At 44.4% G+C, this 17,035-nt stretch overlaps 1 protein-coding gene across 2 annotated transcripts in view; it reads right to left on the reverse strand.

Moving 5' to 3' along the window:
* The window catches only part of LOC139573117 (serine/threonine-protein kinase ULK4-like), a 124,478-nt gene that overhangs the window by 55,504 nt on the left and 51,939 nt on the right, over positions 1-17,035 (reverse strand). For both annotated transcript variants that reach the window (XM_071396223.1, XM_071396222.1), the window contains exon 7: positions 3,838-3,930. In XM_071396223.1, the coding sequence (XP_071252324.1) occupies positions 3,838-3,930 (93 nt within the window). The remainder of the gene's footprint in view (positions 1-3,837; positions 3,931-17,035) is intronic.

Here is a 17,035-nt window from a genome sequence, read left to right on the forward strand (position 1 = left end):
TCCATGGACAGCTCAGTCCATATTGGTGCTGAATAAGAGCCATGATGACGTCTCGGAAGGAGATTTAGAATGTATCCTGAGACTGATAAAAATAACGCTGGTCTGTGCTGAAGGTACGTATGGGGGGGTTACTGTGATAGGCAGTTCCATAGTTTCTGTTCCATTTCTATATTTCTATGTCAAACAGTACTGACTGACTGAGGAACCATCCATGGGAGGACTCTCTGTGCAACTAGGTGTAATAGTAGCCTGGTATCATGTCTGGTTGTGCTGTATAGCAAACTCCTATGATCATTATTTGGCAATAACAAACATATGAGTTAGCTATACAAAACAAACAGATGTGGGACCAGGCTAGGTATAGTGGCCCTGCCCTGAAGAGTGCCTGCTGTTGACATTAGAGGCTAGGAGGCTAGGGAGCTAGGCTAGGTATAGTGGCCCTGCCCTGATGAGTGCCTGCTGTGAACATTAGAGGCTAGGAGGCTAGGGAGCTAGGTTAGGTATAGTGGCCCTAACCTGATGTGTGCCTGCTGTGGACATTAGGGGTTAGACTAGGGAGCTAGGCTAGGAGGCTAGGCTAGGGAGCTAGGCTAGTGGGCTAGGCTAAGGGGCTAGGCTAAGGGGCTAGGCTAGGGGGCTAGGGTAGGGGGCTTTGAAGCTTCATCAGCGAGTGAGAGACACTTTGGGTTATAAGCAATGGACCTTCTATAGGAACCCATCACATCACTGTGACCTAGTAATGAAACTGAGCTCAGCTCAGGGCTTCTCCCTCCAGTCCCCACCCAGTCCTCTATTTCAGTAAAAGCTAAACGCTAGGGGCGTAATCACTGGGGGTTTAGGCTCCTTTCACCGCTGATCCGTTGCTGCCCTCTTCCACTCAGCCTCAGTCCCATGGGGCTAAGGGGCCAGGGGCGCAGAGAGGGCCTAATCCTGCCCCTCTTTTGTACGCCGGCCGCCGCTCAGCACAAGCCGAATGCCGAAATCCCAAACAATGATCCAGAAAGAGCCCGCCCCCAGGTCTATCCCTAAAGGCCCGGCATTCTAAACTCCCTGCGCAAGCCAAACCCACCACTGAAAGGCTCTTTAGTCTCACTGTGCAGATGCCAATACCAAGTCAAAAAATACAAGAGTTAACACCTGCTCAGCAGGCTTTACATCAATATCCTGTTTACTCAACAGTGGTAGTAGATGCATCTAAAGAAGGATAAGAAATAACATGCAATGAATCCAATGCATGAAATCAAAGCTATTAAAGTGGGCTGAAAGAGGAGAGGGGAGCAACTAGTGGACTGACGTGTGGCAGTGCTGCCCTCTAATGCTGCCCTCAGAGTGCTGCTGCTGCCCTCAGAGTACTGCTCCCATCATGACATAACATACTTCCCCTCCCCTCAACAAATGTATTCATTTACTCACTCACTCACTCACTCACACATGCACACACGCACACGCACACACAGACACAAACACACACAAACTCTCCCAGCCATACTCCAGTTCTTTGTCAGTAAGTAACATTGAGAGGGATCCTGAGGTGTATTTACTAGGACACCTGCCTGTGTTGTTGAAGTCTGCATTTAACATGTGCTCAATAAGGCCTCTCTCTGCCTCAAAACACATACGTCTTCTTGATGAACTGTGCTGGTGAAGGGCTAGATTTATTCATAAACATTCTTCATTATGCGGAGCAAATGTTAATTTACAGCCACTGTAAAATTGCATATCAGGCACAGAGTTTGGGAGCTCATGCTAAATTGTATGTATTTGCATAAATTCCCATAAAATCCTTTGCTATCGCTGTAAAAAGAGGCAGGGTTAAATCAGCAGTATAACACTGATCAGAGGTTTGGTTGTCTCCTTCCAAGTCATGGCTGTTTTTAGTGTGCAATCTGTTTGTGACAGACCACAAGTGGAGGTCACCGAGAGCAGGTTTGTGTTTCAGACCCTGTTGTGACACACTCTGTTCAGCCCCCCCCCCATAATGACACAACATACTCCCCCCCCCCATAACAAATGTATTCATTTACACACACACACACACACACACACACACACAAACAAACACACAAAGCCCCAGTCAAACAGAAGCCTGTTCAGACAGGGGTTGAGTGTGGTTCAACTGCAGGTCGCTGACTTCCAGGCAGGCACATTGTCATGCTCTCAGCTCACTGTTTTTATGCAGAAATATGTTGACACAAGGCTAGCAGTCTGGGCTGCTGGTGTACTGAGTGGTGGTGGTGGTAGTGATTGTGGTGGAGGGAGGTGGGTGGGTGGGTGCAGCCAGCCAGGCAGGCAGGGGGCTGCTAGATTGAGTCACTCCCCTACGGCTCAGAGGGACAGCTTGGCTGGGGCTGAGACTGGAGCTGTGGAGGTGGATGAAGCCTGGGCCTGGGTACAGGCTGTCTGCGTGTCTGTGGCCAGGGGTAAACACAGAGTGGGCTCCATGCAGCACCACGGGGCGTGCTGGCATAAAGCGTTTAAAAGGCCCTCCCAGTGGGTCTGTTCTCCTATGCCATCTGTGTGATTTACATGGCCAGAGGGGAGGCTTGCAGAGTGTTCCTATGTGTGTGTGTTCACTCAGTTCACTCACTCAGAAATACCAACTAAGAGTATGGTGGACCAGAGGTACTCTAGGGGGGAGGCAATATGGTGTGTGTGTACTCCGTGTGTGTGTGTGTGTGTGTGTGTGTGTGTGTGTGTGTGTGTGTGTGTGTGTGTGTGTGTGTGTGTGTGTGTGTGTGTGTGTGTGTGTGTGTGTACGTGTGTACGTGTGTGTATGTGTACGTGTGTGTGTACTCTGTGTGTGTGTGTGTACTCTGTGTGTGTGTGTGTACTCTGTGTGTGTGTGTGTACTCTGTGTGTGTGTGTGTACTCTGTGTACTCTTTGCTTTGCTATGTGTGTGTACTGTGTAGGAGTGTGACGCTACCATGTGCAACAGATACAACTTGTCCACTGGAAGTTGTCAATCATTCAAGCCCCTGGTACTTTATGAAATTGAGTTACCTTCTCCTAACCTCAAGGCCAAAGTTAGCAGTGAATGAGAAATAATTTTGAGAAATACGAAGGCCGGCGAAAATCCCAAATGCTTTAAAAAAAAAAGCCTATTTCACAGTGGAATGATGGGGCTAATAATAAAATTAAGTATGTAACGCAATATCTATCCAATAACCCCAACTCTTCATTTTAAAACGCAGGAGCCATCTTTCTCTGACGCTGTCATCATTATTCATAAATCTATTTCTATAGATTCTCATATCACAGAACCAGCAGAAACCATTAAACCACAATGGGTCGTCCATTATTGATGATGCGTTCAGAATCCACTCAGTTTATGATGTTGTATCAGCAACAGGTTTTCAGGGGCTTGGTCAAAAGGCATGACTGACAATGAAAATGTCATTTAATATTATTTCAAATGAATTATTTCAGGTGACTATTTTATGTTTTATCATAAGACTAGCTACACTCAATTAAAATGGAAATGGATAAATCACATCAAAAATACACTGGGAATGGATCATTACTTTTTCCTAACATATTTGCGTCATGTTGAATAATATTGTCAAAGATGAACCAGCATTTACCTGGCAGTGGCTAGCACTCTCTTCCAAACCCCTTGATCTGAGGGCTCCAGCACTTTTCAATCAACTTATATAAGTATTATTGGATATCCTATATAAATACACTACTGTTTTTTAAACTGTAATAATCACACATGCAGTACTAACAGACAGGTACAGACAGGTACAGACAGGTACAGACAGACAGACAGACAGACAGACAGACAGACAGACAGACAGACAGACAGACAGACAGACAGACAGACAGACACGTCTTACCATCTGAATGAGCAGGGATGTGAGTTGTGTCAGAGGTTTGTTGATGAGCAGGAGTTCCTCTGCAGCCTGGGTCTCTCCCTGGGACTCAGCTCCCTGTAGCAGCACGCACACAGAGAGAGAGAGAGATCAGTTGACTGCCTTCAGATCAAAACTGTTGATTGACAACACTAGGTTATTGTTTTCGTCTCAGCAGTAAAGAAAATGAGAAATCAATACTGTAGGAAAGAGGTAAAACAGAGAGATGAGTGAAGGGTGTTGAGACAGACAGACAAACAGACGGACAGGCGAACAGGCAGCACGCACTGTGTTGAGCTAGGTTTCATCACATCTGCCAAATAATGGCTGAGGTCTGAGATGAACCTAGTGCAAGTCTTGTCCTGGGTAGAACAGTATGACTAGTCCTGTTGGACAGCTGTAAACGTGTTGTTTAGGCTAGTACAGTAGAATAGTATTACTAGTCCTGTTGGACAGCTGTAGCAGTGTTGTTTAGGCTAGTACAGTAGAATAGTATTACTAGTCCTGCTGGACAGCTGTAGCAGTGTTGTTTAGGCTAGTAAAGTAGAACAGTATTACTAGTCCTGTTGGACAGCTGTAACAGTGTTGTTTAGGTTAGTACAGTAGAATAAAATTACTAGTCCTGTTGGACAGCTGTAGCAGTGTTGTTTAGGCTAGTACAGTAGAATAGTATTACTAGTCCTGTTGGACAGCTGTATCAGTGTTGTTTAGGTTAGTACAGTAGAATAGTATTACTAGTCCTGTTGGACAGCTGTAGCAGTGTTGTTTAGGCTAGTACAGTAGAATAGTATTACTAGTCCTGTTGGACAGCTGTAGCAGTGTTGTTTAGGCTAATACAGTAGAACAGTATTACTAGTCCTGTTGGACAGCTGTAACAGTGTTGCTTAGGTTAGTACAGTAGAATAGTATTACTAGTCCTGTTGGACAGCTGTAGCAGTGTTGTTTAGGCTAGTACAGTAGAATAGTATTACTAGTCCTGTTGGACAGCTGTAGCAGTGTTGTTTAGGCTAGTACAGTAGAACAGTATTACTAGTCCTGTTGGACAGCTGTAGCAGTGTTGTTTAGGCTAGTACAGTAGAATAGTATTACTAGTCCTGTTGGACAGCTGTAACAGTGTTGTTTAGGTTAGTACAGTAGAATAAAATTACTAGTCCTGTTGGACAGCTGTAGCAGTGTTGTTTAGGCTAGTACAGTAGAATAGTATTACTAGTCCTGTTGGACAGCTGTATCAGTGTTGTTTAGGTTAGTACAGTAGAATAGTATTACTAGTCCTGTTGGACAGCTGTAGCAGTGTTGTTTAGGCTAGTACAGTAGAATAGTATTACTAGTCCTGTTGGACAGCTGTAGCAGTGTTGTTTAGGCTAGTACAGTAGAATAGTATTACTAGTCCTGTTGGACAGCTGTAGCAGTGTTGTTTAGGCTAGTACAGTAGAACAGTATTACTAGTCCTGTTGGACAGCTGTAGCAGTGTTGTTTAGGCTAGTACAGTAGAATAGTATTACTAGTCCTGTTGGACAGCTGTAACAGTGTTGTTTAGGCTAGTACAGTAGAATAGTATTACTAGTCCTGTTGGACAGCTGTAGCAGTGTTGTTTAGGTTAGTACATTAGAACAGTATTACTAGTCCTGTTGGACAGCTGTAGCAGTGTTGTTTAGGTTAGTACAGTAGAATAGTATTACTAGTCCTGTTGGACAGCTGTTGTTTAGGTTAGTACAGTAGAATAGTATTACTAGTCCTGTTGGACAGCTGTAACAGTGTTGTTTAGGCTAGTACAGTAGAACAGTATTACTAGTCCTGTTGGACAGCTGTAACAGTGTTGTTTAGGCTAGTACAGTAGAATAGTATTACTAGTCCTGTTGGACAGCTGTAGCAGTGTTGTTTAGGCTAGTACAGTAGAATAGTATTACTAGTCCTGTTGGACAGCTGTAGCAGTGTTGTTTAGGTTAGTACAGTAGAATAGTATTACTAGTACTGTTGGACAGCTGTAGCAGTGTTGTGTAGGCTAGTACAGTAGAACAGTATTACTAGTCCTGTTGGACAGCTGTAGCAGTGTTGTTTAGGCTAGTACAGTAGAATAGTATTACTAGTCCTGTTGGACAGCTGTAACAGTGTTGTTTAGGCTAGTACAGTAGAATAGTATTACTAGTCCTGTTGGACAGCTGTAACAGTGTTGTTTAGGCTAGTACAGTAGAATAGTATTACTAGTCCTGTTGGACAGCTGTAGCAGTGTTGTTTAGGCTAGTAAAGTAGAACAGTATTACTAGTCCTGTTGGACAGCTGTAACAGTGTTGTTTAGGCTAGTACAGTAGAATAGTATTACTAGTCCTGTTGGACAGCTGTAGCAGTGTTGTTTAGGCTAGTACAGTAGAATAGTATTACTAGTCCTGCTGGACAGCTGTAACAGTGTTGTTTAGGCTAGTACAGTAGAATAGTATTACTAGTCCTGTTGGACAGCTGTAACAGTGTTGTTTAGGCTAGTACAGTAGAATAGTATTACTAGTCCTGTTGGACAGCTGTAGCAGTGTTGTTTAGGCTAGTACAGTAGAATAGTATTACTAGTCCTGTTGGACAGCTGTAACAGTGTTGTTTAGGCTAGTACAGTAGAACAGTATTACTAGTCCTGTTGGACAGCTGTAGCAGTGTTGTTTAGGCTAGTACAGTAGAATAGCATTACTAGTCCTGTTGGACAGCTGTAGCAGTGTTGTTTAGGCTAGTACAGTAGAACAGTATTACTAGTCCTGTTGGACAGCTGTAGCAGTGTTGTTTAGGCTAGTACAGTAGAATAGTATTACTAGTCCTGCTGGACAGCTGTAACAGTGTTGTTTAGGCTAGTACAGTAGAATAGTATTACTAGTCCTGTTGGACAGCTGTAACAGTGTTGTTTAGGCTAGTACAGTAGAACAGTATTACTAGTCCTGTTGGACAGCTGTAGCAGTGTTGTTTAGGCTAATACAGTAGAACAGTATTACTAGTCCTGTTGGACAGCTGTACCAGTGTTGTTTAGGCTAGTACAGTAGAATAGTATTACTAGTCCTGTTGGACAGCTGTAGCAGTGTTGTTTAGGCTAGTACAGTAGAACAGTATTACTAGTCCTGTTGGACAGCTGTAACAGTGTTGTTTAGGTTAGTACAGTAGAACAGTACTACTAGTCCTGTTGGACAGCTGTAGCAGTGTTGTTTAGGCTAGTACAGTAGAATAGTATTACTAGTCCTGTTGGACAGCTGTAGCAGTGTTGTTTAGGCTAGTACAGTAGAACAGTATTACTAGTCCTGTTGGACAGCTGTAACAGTGTTGTTTAGGCTAGTACAGTAGAACAGTATTACTAGTCCTGTTGGACAGCTGTAACAGTGTTGTTTAGGCCAGTACAGTAGAATAGTATTACTAGTCCTGTTGGACAGCTGTAGCAGTGTTGTTTAGGCTAGTACAGTAGAATAGTATTACTAGTCCTGTTGGACAGCTGTAGCAGTGTTGTTTAGGCTAGTACAGTAGAATAGTATTACTAGTCCTGTTGGACAGCTGTAGCAGTGTTGTTTAGGCTAGTACAGTAGAATAGTATTACTAGTCCTGTTGGACAGCTGTAGCAGTGTTGTTTAGGCTAGTACAGTAGAACAGTATTACTAGTCCTGTTGGACAGCTGTACCAGTGTTGTTTAGGCTAGTACAGTAGAATAGTATTACTAGTCCTGTTGGACAGCTGTCGCAGTGTTGTTTAGGCTAGTACAGTAGAACAGTATTACTAGTCCTGTTGGACAGCTGTAACAGTGTTGTTTAGGCTAGTACAGTAGAATAGTATTACTAGTCCTGTTGGACAGCTGTCGCAGTGTTGTTTAGGCTAGTACAGTAGAACAGTATTACTAGTCCTGTTGGACAGCTGTAACAGTGTTGTTTAGGCTAGTACAGTAGAATAGTATTACTAGTCCTGTTGGACAGTTGTAGCAGTGTTGTTTAGGCTAGTAGAATAGTATGATGTATTGCGTCACTTCCTGTTGAATCTGCAGACGTGTTGCTGTGCGTTTTGTTGCTGTGCGTTTTGCTGCCAACTTTACTTTGCTAGCTGACAACTTTACGTTTTTTGTTTTGTTTTTGTTTTTAATTACCGTTTATATTTTTAGTTTTTCCATCGCAACTTTTTTCCCTCATTCAACTTTTTCACTCCGGACGCTTTATCTGGACATGGTTAGTCAACACCTTCAACAGCCGAAGCTAAGTAGTAACATTAACATGATGTCTTCTAATTGCAGTCGCTGTACTCATAATATACAGGAGAACGATCGCCTTACGGCGAGAATAGCTGTGCTACAAGCCCAGCTTCAGACGCAATCGTTAGGCAAGGGTAATTTCAGTGTAGGAAAGGAAGAAACAGCGTCTGTGCCACCAGTAAGTACAGATAGTAACGTTAGTATAAATCCCCCCGCACAGTCCCCGCAGCCGGACAACTTTCTCATGGCTTCTGGAGGGAAATGCTGTTGGAATGCTCAACCGGTGTCGCTCATTCAGCCGACAGAAACTTTCAACCGGTTCTCCCCATTATGTAGCGAGTCTGAGTCTTCTCTTGTCTCTACTCCTCCCGTTACGGGGTCTGAGACGCCGAAGGCTCCCACCATTAGCTCTGACAAATTGAAAACCCTAGTCATTGGCGACTCCATTACCCGCAGTATTAGACTTAAAGCGAATCACCCAGCGATCATACACTGTTTACCAGGGGGCAGGGCTACCGACGTTAAGGCTAATCTAAAGATGGTGCTGGCTAAAGCTAAATCTGGCGAGTGTAGAGAGTATAGAGATATTGTTATCCACGTCGGCACCAACGATGTTAGGATGAAACAGTCAGAGGTCACCAAGTGCAACATAGCTTCAGCGTGTAAATCAGCTAGAAAGATGTGTCGGCATCGAGTAATTGTCTCTGGCCCCCTCCCAGTTAGGGGGAGTGACGAGCTCTACAGCAGAGTCTCAGCACTCAATCGCTGGTTGAAAACTGTTTTCTGCCCCTCCCAAAAGATAGAATTTGTAGATAATTGGCCCTCTTTCTGGGACTCACCCACAAACAGGACCAAGCCTGACCTGCTGAGGAGTGACGGACTCCATCCTAGCTGGAGGGGTGCTCTCATCTTATCTACCAACATAGATAGGGCTCTAACTCCTCTAGCCCCACAATGAAATAGGGTGCAGGCCAGGCAGCAGGCTGTTAGCCAACCTGCCAGCTTAGTGGAGTCTGCCAATAGCACAGTCAGTGTAGTCAGCTCAGCCATACCCATTGAGACTGTGTCTGTGCCTCGACCTAGGTTGGGCAAAACTAAACATGGCGGTGTTCGCCTTAGCAATCTTATTAGGATAAAGACCTCCTCCATTCTTGCCATTATTGAAAGAGATCGTGATACATCACATCTCAAAATAGGGTTACTTAATGTTAGATCCCTCACTTCAAAGGCAGTCATAGTCAATGAACTAATCACTGATCATAATCTTGATGTGATTGGCCTGACTGAAACATGGCTTAAGCCTGATGAATTTACTGTGTTAAATGAGGCCTCACCTCCTGGTTACACTAGTGACCATATCCCCCGTGCATCCCGCAAAGGCGGAGGTGTTGCTAACATTTACGATAGCAAATTTCAATTTACCCCCAAAAAAATGGCGTTTTCGTCTTTTGAGCTTCTAGTCATGAAATCTATGCAGCCTACTCATTCACTTTTTATAGCTACTGTTTACAGGCCTCCTGGGCCATATACAGCGTTCCTCTCTGAGTTTCCTGAATTCCTATCAGACCTTGTAGTCATAGCAGATCATATTCAAATTTTTGGTGATTTTAATATTCACATGGAGAAGTCCACAGACCCACTCCAAAAGTCTTTCGGAGCCATCATCGACTCAGTGGGTTTTGTCCAACATGTCTCTGGACCTACTCACTGCCACAGTCATACTCTGGACCTAGTTTTGTCCCATGGAATAAATGTTGTAGATCTTAATGTTTTTCCACATAATCCTGGACTATCGGACCACCATTTTATTACGTTTGCAATCGCAACAAATAATCTGCTCAGACCCCAACCAAGGAGCATCAAAAGTCGTGCTATAAATTCTCAGACAACACAAAAATTCCTTGATGCCCTTCCAGACTCCTTCTGCCTATCCAAGGACGTCAGAGGACAAAAATCAGTTAACCACCTAACTGAGGAACTCAATTTAACCTTGCGCAATACCCTAGATGCAGTTGCACCCCTAAAAACGAAAAACATTTGTCATAAGAAACTAGCTCCCTGGTATACAGAAAATATCCGAGCTTTGAAGCAAGCTTCCAGGAAATTGGAACGGAAATGGCGCCACACCAAACTGGAAGTCTTCCGACTAGCTTGGAAAGACAGTACGAAAAACGAAAAACATTTGTCATAAGAAACTAGCTCCCTGGTATACAGTAGTACCGAAGAGCCCTCACTGCTGCTCGATCATCCTACTTTTCCAACTTAATCGAGGAAAATAAGAACAATCCAAAATTTCTTTTTGATACTGTTGCGAAACTAACTAAAAAGCAGCATTCCCCAAGAGAGGATGGCTTTCACTTCAGCAGTAATAAATTCATGAACTTCTTTGAGGAAAAGATCATGACCATTAGAAAGCAAATTACGGACTCCTCTTTGAATCTGCGTATTCCTCCAGGGCTTAGCTGTCCTGGATCTGCACAGCTCTGCGAGGGCCTGGGATCGGGAGAGACACTTAAGTGTTTTAGTACTATATCTCTTGACACAATGATGAAAATAATCATGGCCTCTAAACCTTCAAGCTGCATACTGGATCCTATTCCTACTAAACTGCTGAAGGAGCTGCTTCCTGTGCTTGGCCCTCCTATGTTGAACATAATAAACAGCTCTCTATCCACCGGATGTGTACCAAACTCACTAAAAGTGGCAGTGATAAAGCCTCTCTTGAAAAAGCCAAACCTTGACCCGGAAAATATAAAAAACTATCGGCCTATATCGAATCTTCCATTCCTCTCAAAAATTTTAGAAAAAGCTGTTGCGCAGCAACTCACTGCCTTTCTGAAGACAAACAATGTATACGAAATGCTTCAGTCTGGTTTTAGACCCCATCATAGCACTGAGACTGCACTTGTGAAGGTGGTAAATGACCTTTTAATGGCGTCAGACCGAGGCTCTGCATCTGTCCTCGTGCTACTAGACCTTAGTGCTGCCTTTGACACCATCGATCACCACATTCTTTTGGAGAGACTGGAAACCCAAATTGGTCTACACGGACAAGTTCTGGCCTGGTTTAGATCTTACCTGTCGGAAAGATATCAGTTTGTCTCTGTGAATGGTCTGTCCTCTGACAAATCAACTGTACATTTCGGTGTTCCTCAAGGTTCCGTTTTAGGACCACTATTGTTTTCACTATATATTTTACCTCTTGGGGATGTTATTCGAAAACATAATGTTAACTTTCACTGCTATGCGGATGACACACAGCTGTACATTTCAATGAAACATGGTGAAGCCCCAAAATTGCCCTCGCTAGAAGCCTGTGTTTCAGACATAAGGAAGTGGATGGCTGAAAACTTTCTACTTTTAAACTCGGACAAAACAGAGATGCTTGTTCTAGGTCCCAAGAAACAAAGAGATCTTCTGTTAAATCTGACAATTCATCTTGATGGTTGTAAAGTCGTCTCAAATAAAACTGTGAAGGACCTCGGCGTTACTCTTGACCCTGATCTCTCTTTTGACGAACATATCAAGACTGTTTTAAGGACAGCTTTTTTCCATCTACGTAACATTGCAAAAATCAGAAATTTTCTGTCCAAAAATGATGCAGAAAAATTAATCCATGCATTTGTTACTTCTAGGTTAGACTACTGCAATGCTCTACTTTCCGGCTACCCGGATAAAACACTAAATAAACTTCAGTTAGTGCTAAATACGGCTGCTAGAATCCTGACTAGAACCAAGAAATTTGATCATATTACTCCAGTGCTAGCTTCCCTACACTGGCTTCCTGTTAAGGCAAGGGCTGATTTCAAGGTTTTACTGTTAACCTATAAAGCGTTACATGGGCTTGCTCCTACCTATCTTTCCGAGTTGGTCCTGCCGTACATACCAATACGTACGCTACGGTCACAAGACGCAGGCCTCCTAATTGTCCCTAGAATTTCTAAGCAAACAGCGGGAGGCAGGGCTTTCTCCTATAGATCTCAATTTTTATGGAACAGTCTGCCTACCCATGTGAGAGACGCAGATTCGGTCTCAACCTTTAAGTCTTTACTGAAGACTTATCTCTTCAGTAGGTCATATGATTGAGTGTAGTCTGGCCCAGGACTGTGAGGGTGAACGGAAAGGCTCTGGAGCAACGAACCGCCCTTGCTGTCTCTGCCAGGCCGGTTCCCCTCTCTCCACTGGGATTCTCTGCCTCTAACCCTGTTACAGGGGCTGAGTCACTGGCTTGCTGGTGCTCTTTCATGCCGTCCCTAGGAGGGGTGCGTCACTTGAGTGGGTTGAGTTACTGACGTGATCTTCCTGTCTGGGTTGGCGCCCCCCCTTGGTTTGTGCTGTGGTGGAGACCTTTGTGGGCTATACTCGGCCTTGTCTCAGGATTGTAAGTTGGTGGTTGAGGATTTCCCTCTAGTGGTGCGGGGGCTGTGCTTTGGCAAAGTGGGTGGGGTTATATCCTTCCTGTTTGGCCCTGTCCGGGGGTTTCTTCGGATGGGGCCACAGTGTCTCCTGACCGCTCCTGTCTCAGCCTCCAGTATTTATGCTGCAGTAGTTTATGTGTCGGGGGGCTAGGGTCAGTTGGTTACCTGGAGTACTTCTCCTGTCTTATCCAGTGTCCTGTGTGAATTTAAGTATGCTCTCTCTAATTCTCTCGTTCTCTCTGAGAACCTGAGCCCTAGGACCATACGTCAGGACTACCGGGCATGATGACACCTTGCTGTCCCCAGTCCGCCTGGCCTTGCTGCTATTCCAGTTTCAACTGTTCTGCCTGCGGTTACGGAACCCCTACCTGTCCCAGACCTGCTGTTTTCAACTCTTAATGATCGGCTATGAAAAGCCAACTGAGATTTATTCCTGATTATTATTTGACCATGCTTGTCATTTATGAACATTTTGAAAATCTTGGCTCTCTAATTTTCTCCTTCTCTCTTTCTTTCTCTCGGAGGACCTGAGCCCTAGGACCATACGTCGGGACTACCGGCCGTGGTGACTCCTTGCTGTCCCCAGTCCGCCTGGCCTTGCTGCTATTCCAGTTTCAACTGTTCTGCCTGCGGTTATGGAACCCCTACCTGTCCCAGACCTGCTGTTTTCAACTCTTAATGATCGGCTATGAAAAGCCAACTGAGATTTATTCCTGATTATTATTTGACCATGCTTGTCATTTATGAACATTTTGAAAATCTTGGCTCTCTCTAATTTTCTCCTTCTCTCTTTCTTTCTCTCGGAGGACCTGGGCCCTAGGACCATGCGTCGGGACTGCCGCCCGTGGTGACTCCTTGCTGTCCCCAGTCCGCCTGGCCTTGCTGCTATTCCAGTTTCAGCTGTTCTGCCTGCGGTTATGGAACCGCCACCTGTCCCAGACCTGTTGTTTTTCAACTCTTGATGATCGGCTATGAAAAGCCAACTGAAAATTATTCATGATTATTATTTGACCATGCTTGTCACTTATGAACATTTTTGAACATCTTGGCATAGTTCTGTTATAATCTCCACCCGGCACAGCCAGAAGAGGACTGGCCACCCCTCATAGCCTGGTTCCTCTCTAGGTTTCTTCCTAGGTTTTGGCCTTTCTAGGGAGTTTTTCCTAGCCACCGTGCTTCTACACCTGCATTACTAGCTGTTTGGGGTTTTAGGCTGGGTGTCTGTACAGCACTTCGAGATATTAGCTGATGTACGAAGGGCTATATAAAATAAAATTGATTGATTGATTGATTGATAGTACAGTAGAATAGTATTACTAGTCCTGTTGGACAGCTGTATCAGTGTTGTTTAGGCTAGTACAGTAGAATAGTATTACTAGTCCTGTTGGACAGCTGTAGCAGTGTTGTTTAGGCTAGTACAGTAGAATAGTATTACTAGTCCTGTTGGACAGCTGTAGCAGTGTTGTTTAGGCTAGTACAGTAGAATAGTATTACTAGTCCTGTTGGACAGCTGTAGCAGTGTTGTTTAGGCTAGTACAGTAGAATAGTATTACTAGTCCTGTTGGACAGCTGTAGCAGTGTTGTTTAGGCTAGTACAGTAGAATAGTATTACTAGTCCTGTTGGACAGCTGTAGCAGTGTTGTTTAGGCTAGTACAGTAGAATAGTATTACTAGTCCTGCTGGACAGCTGTAGCAGTGTTGTTTAGGTTAGTACAGTAGAACAGTATTACTAGTCCTGTTGGACAGCTGTAACAGTGTTGTTTAGGCTAGTACAGTAGAATAGTATTACTAGTCCTGTTGGACAGCTGTAGCAGTGTTGTTTAGGCTAGTACAGTAGAATAGTATTACTAGTCCTGTTGGACAGCTGTAGCAGTGTTGTTTAGGTTAGTACAGTAGAATAGTATTACTAGTCCTGTTGGACAGCTGTAGCAGTGTTGTTTAGGCTAGTACAGTAGAATAGTATTACTAGTCCTGCTGGACAGCTGTAGCAGTGTTGTTTAGGCTAGTACAGTAGAATAGTATTACTAGTCCTGTTGGACAGCTGTAGCAGTGTTGTTTAGGCTAGTACAGTAGAATAGTATTACTAGTCCTGCTGGACAGCTGTAGCAGTGTTGTTTAGGCTAGTACAGTAGAATAGTATTACTAGTCCTGTTGGACAGCTGTAGCAGTGTTGTTTAGGCTAGTACAGTAGAACAGTATTACTAGTCCTGTTGGACAGCTGTAGCACCACTAGACTCACGCTAACATATTCAAATCTTCAAATCTCCTTTAAAACAAATGACTGGCCTTAACAGCAGTCATTAAAAGCACCTCCTGGGAGGTAGATTTCATTTCTATGACAAACTGGCTGTTCCCTTTGGTGGATGGAAATAGATGTAGAACAAATAAAAATAATACCAAACAAGTCCTTTTCAAACTTCTGTTTCCCCCCAGACCCATTCTGCTGGTTGGTTGGGTTAGACTGAAAGACACACTCTCCATCTGGTTCTCTTCTGGTTTCTCAACCCCCACCCCCCCGCTCCTCTCCCTCCTTTTCTCTCTCTCCCTTCTCTCCTTTCCCCTCTGTCCTCTCCCTCCTCTCCTCTCCTCTCTCTCTTTCCTTCTGAGGGACTGCTGGCTTATTTTAAGCAGGTTTTTCGGTCAGCACAAAACGTTGGGAAGGAAGATTGGCTGTCTGCAGTTAATGTGATTATTATTCCATGCTATTTTTTCAGCTCTTCTTCTTTTGCTTAATTGTGAAGCATGTAGAACTTTCTCGATTAACTTCCTCATCCATTTAAAATATTAATTCTGAGTGAATCTGAGAGAGCGAGAGAGAGAGACAACTTTAAGACGACACTGGTCACATATTCTTCCTTCCTTATCATTATTACCTAAATGAATTTGGTTTGTGCAGAAGCCCTTTTAATGAGCTTTGCATTTTTTCATTCCAGTGAGAGAATTGATTTCCATTATGTTATTCCCCTCTCCTCTCGACTCCTCTGCTCTCCCAATGTCCGGGCTGCATAAATATGTATACCAGGAAGTGGAGGAAGGCTCTGTAGAGGACAACTAAAGCTAATGAGGGCCAGTGGGAGACAATGAAGTGTCCCTCGGGTGGGGGACCTTGTGGATCCTTAGTGTCTAAAAGATGAACTTCAATGGGATATATTTGCTTCTTACTGCTCATCCTACTGGAAGTTGAGAAGAGGCAAATATATAAAATACAGTGCATTCAGAAAGCATTCAGAGCCCTTGACTTTTTCAAAATTTTGTTACGTTACAGCATTAAATAGTTCAATACGAATCCAAGATGGCGTAGCAGTCGGACGTGTGTTTGTATTGTCCTGTATTGTCCTGTCGCGTGTAAATAGTAAATAGTAAATAGTCTTCGTATTTTTCGTATACATTTCGTATATATTTTAATTTCACTTTCCATCTAGGAACTGAATATACATTCCTACATTCCGCCTCACCCAATGTGGTACGGACCTGCTATTTTTTTATACTTTAGAACCGTAACCCCAAGCAGAAGCTAGCCAGATAACTAGCTACTAGCTAGTAGTCAGTTAGCCACTGCTGCGGTCTTCACCCTCAACTCGGACACAGCCAGCTTCAATACCGGGCCAATACCTGCCAGTCTGCAAGCGCGATATCAACCCAGAGCATATAGGACTGCTTTTTCTCTACCACATCACCGGATTCCTGACGCAAGCTCTGGACAATTACACCGTATCATCACAGCTAGCTAGCTGCAACCGAGTGGCTACTACTGGCTAACACCTCTGTCCCGAAGCAAGCACCAGTTAGCCTTGAGCTAGCCTCGAGCTAGGCCCATCTGCCGGCTAGCTGCAAGCGCGATATCAACCCAGAGCATATAGGACTGCTTTTTCTCTACCACATCACCGGATTCCTGACGCAAGCTCTGGACAATTACACCGTATCATCACAGCTAGCTAGCTGCAACCGAGTGGCTACTACTGGCTAACACCTCTGTCCCGAAGCAAGCACCAGTTAGCCTTGAGCTAGCCTCGAGCTAGGCCCATCTGCCGGCTAGCTGCAAGCGCGATATCAACCCAGAGCATATAGGACTGCTTTTTCTCTACCACATCACCGGATTCCTGACGCAAGCTCTGGACAATTACACCGTATCATCACAGCTAGCTAGCTGCAACCGAGTGGCTACTACTGGCTAACACCTCTGTCCCGAAGCAAGCACCAGTTAGCCTTGAGCTAGCCTCGAGCTAGGCCCATCTGCCGGCTAGCTGAAGAGCTAGCGCCACTGCCACTGCCACGAAGCTAGCACCAGTTAGCAAACACAATTCTACAATTCACAACCTCTCTTTCGCCATCGCCATCTGGCTTGGATTCTCTGTCGACACAACCACGTCTGAGCAGACCCCCTCCGTCTGAGCAGACCACCCCCCGGGCTACTAACTTTAAACGCCGCGTGCTAGCTTAGTGGAGGCCTCCTCTGCTCCATCTACGGCTGCCCCCTGGACACTATGATCACTTGGCTACATAGCTGATGCATGCTTGACTGTCCATTAATTCACGGTACTCCATTCTGTTTATTTGTGTTTTACCT

This window comes from Salvelinus alpinus, chromosome 4, assembly GCF_045679555.1.
Source record: "Salvelinus alpinus chromosome 4, SLU_Salpinus.1, whole genome shotgun sequence".
Taxonomy (NCBI): domain Eukaryota; kingdom Metazoa; phylum Chordata; class Actinopteri; order Salmoniformes; family Salmonidae; genus Salvelinus; species Salvelinus alpinus.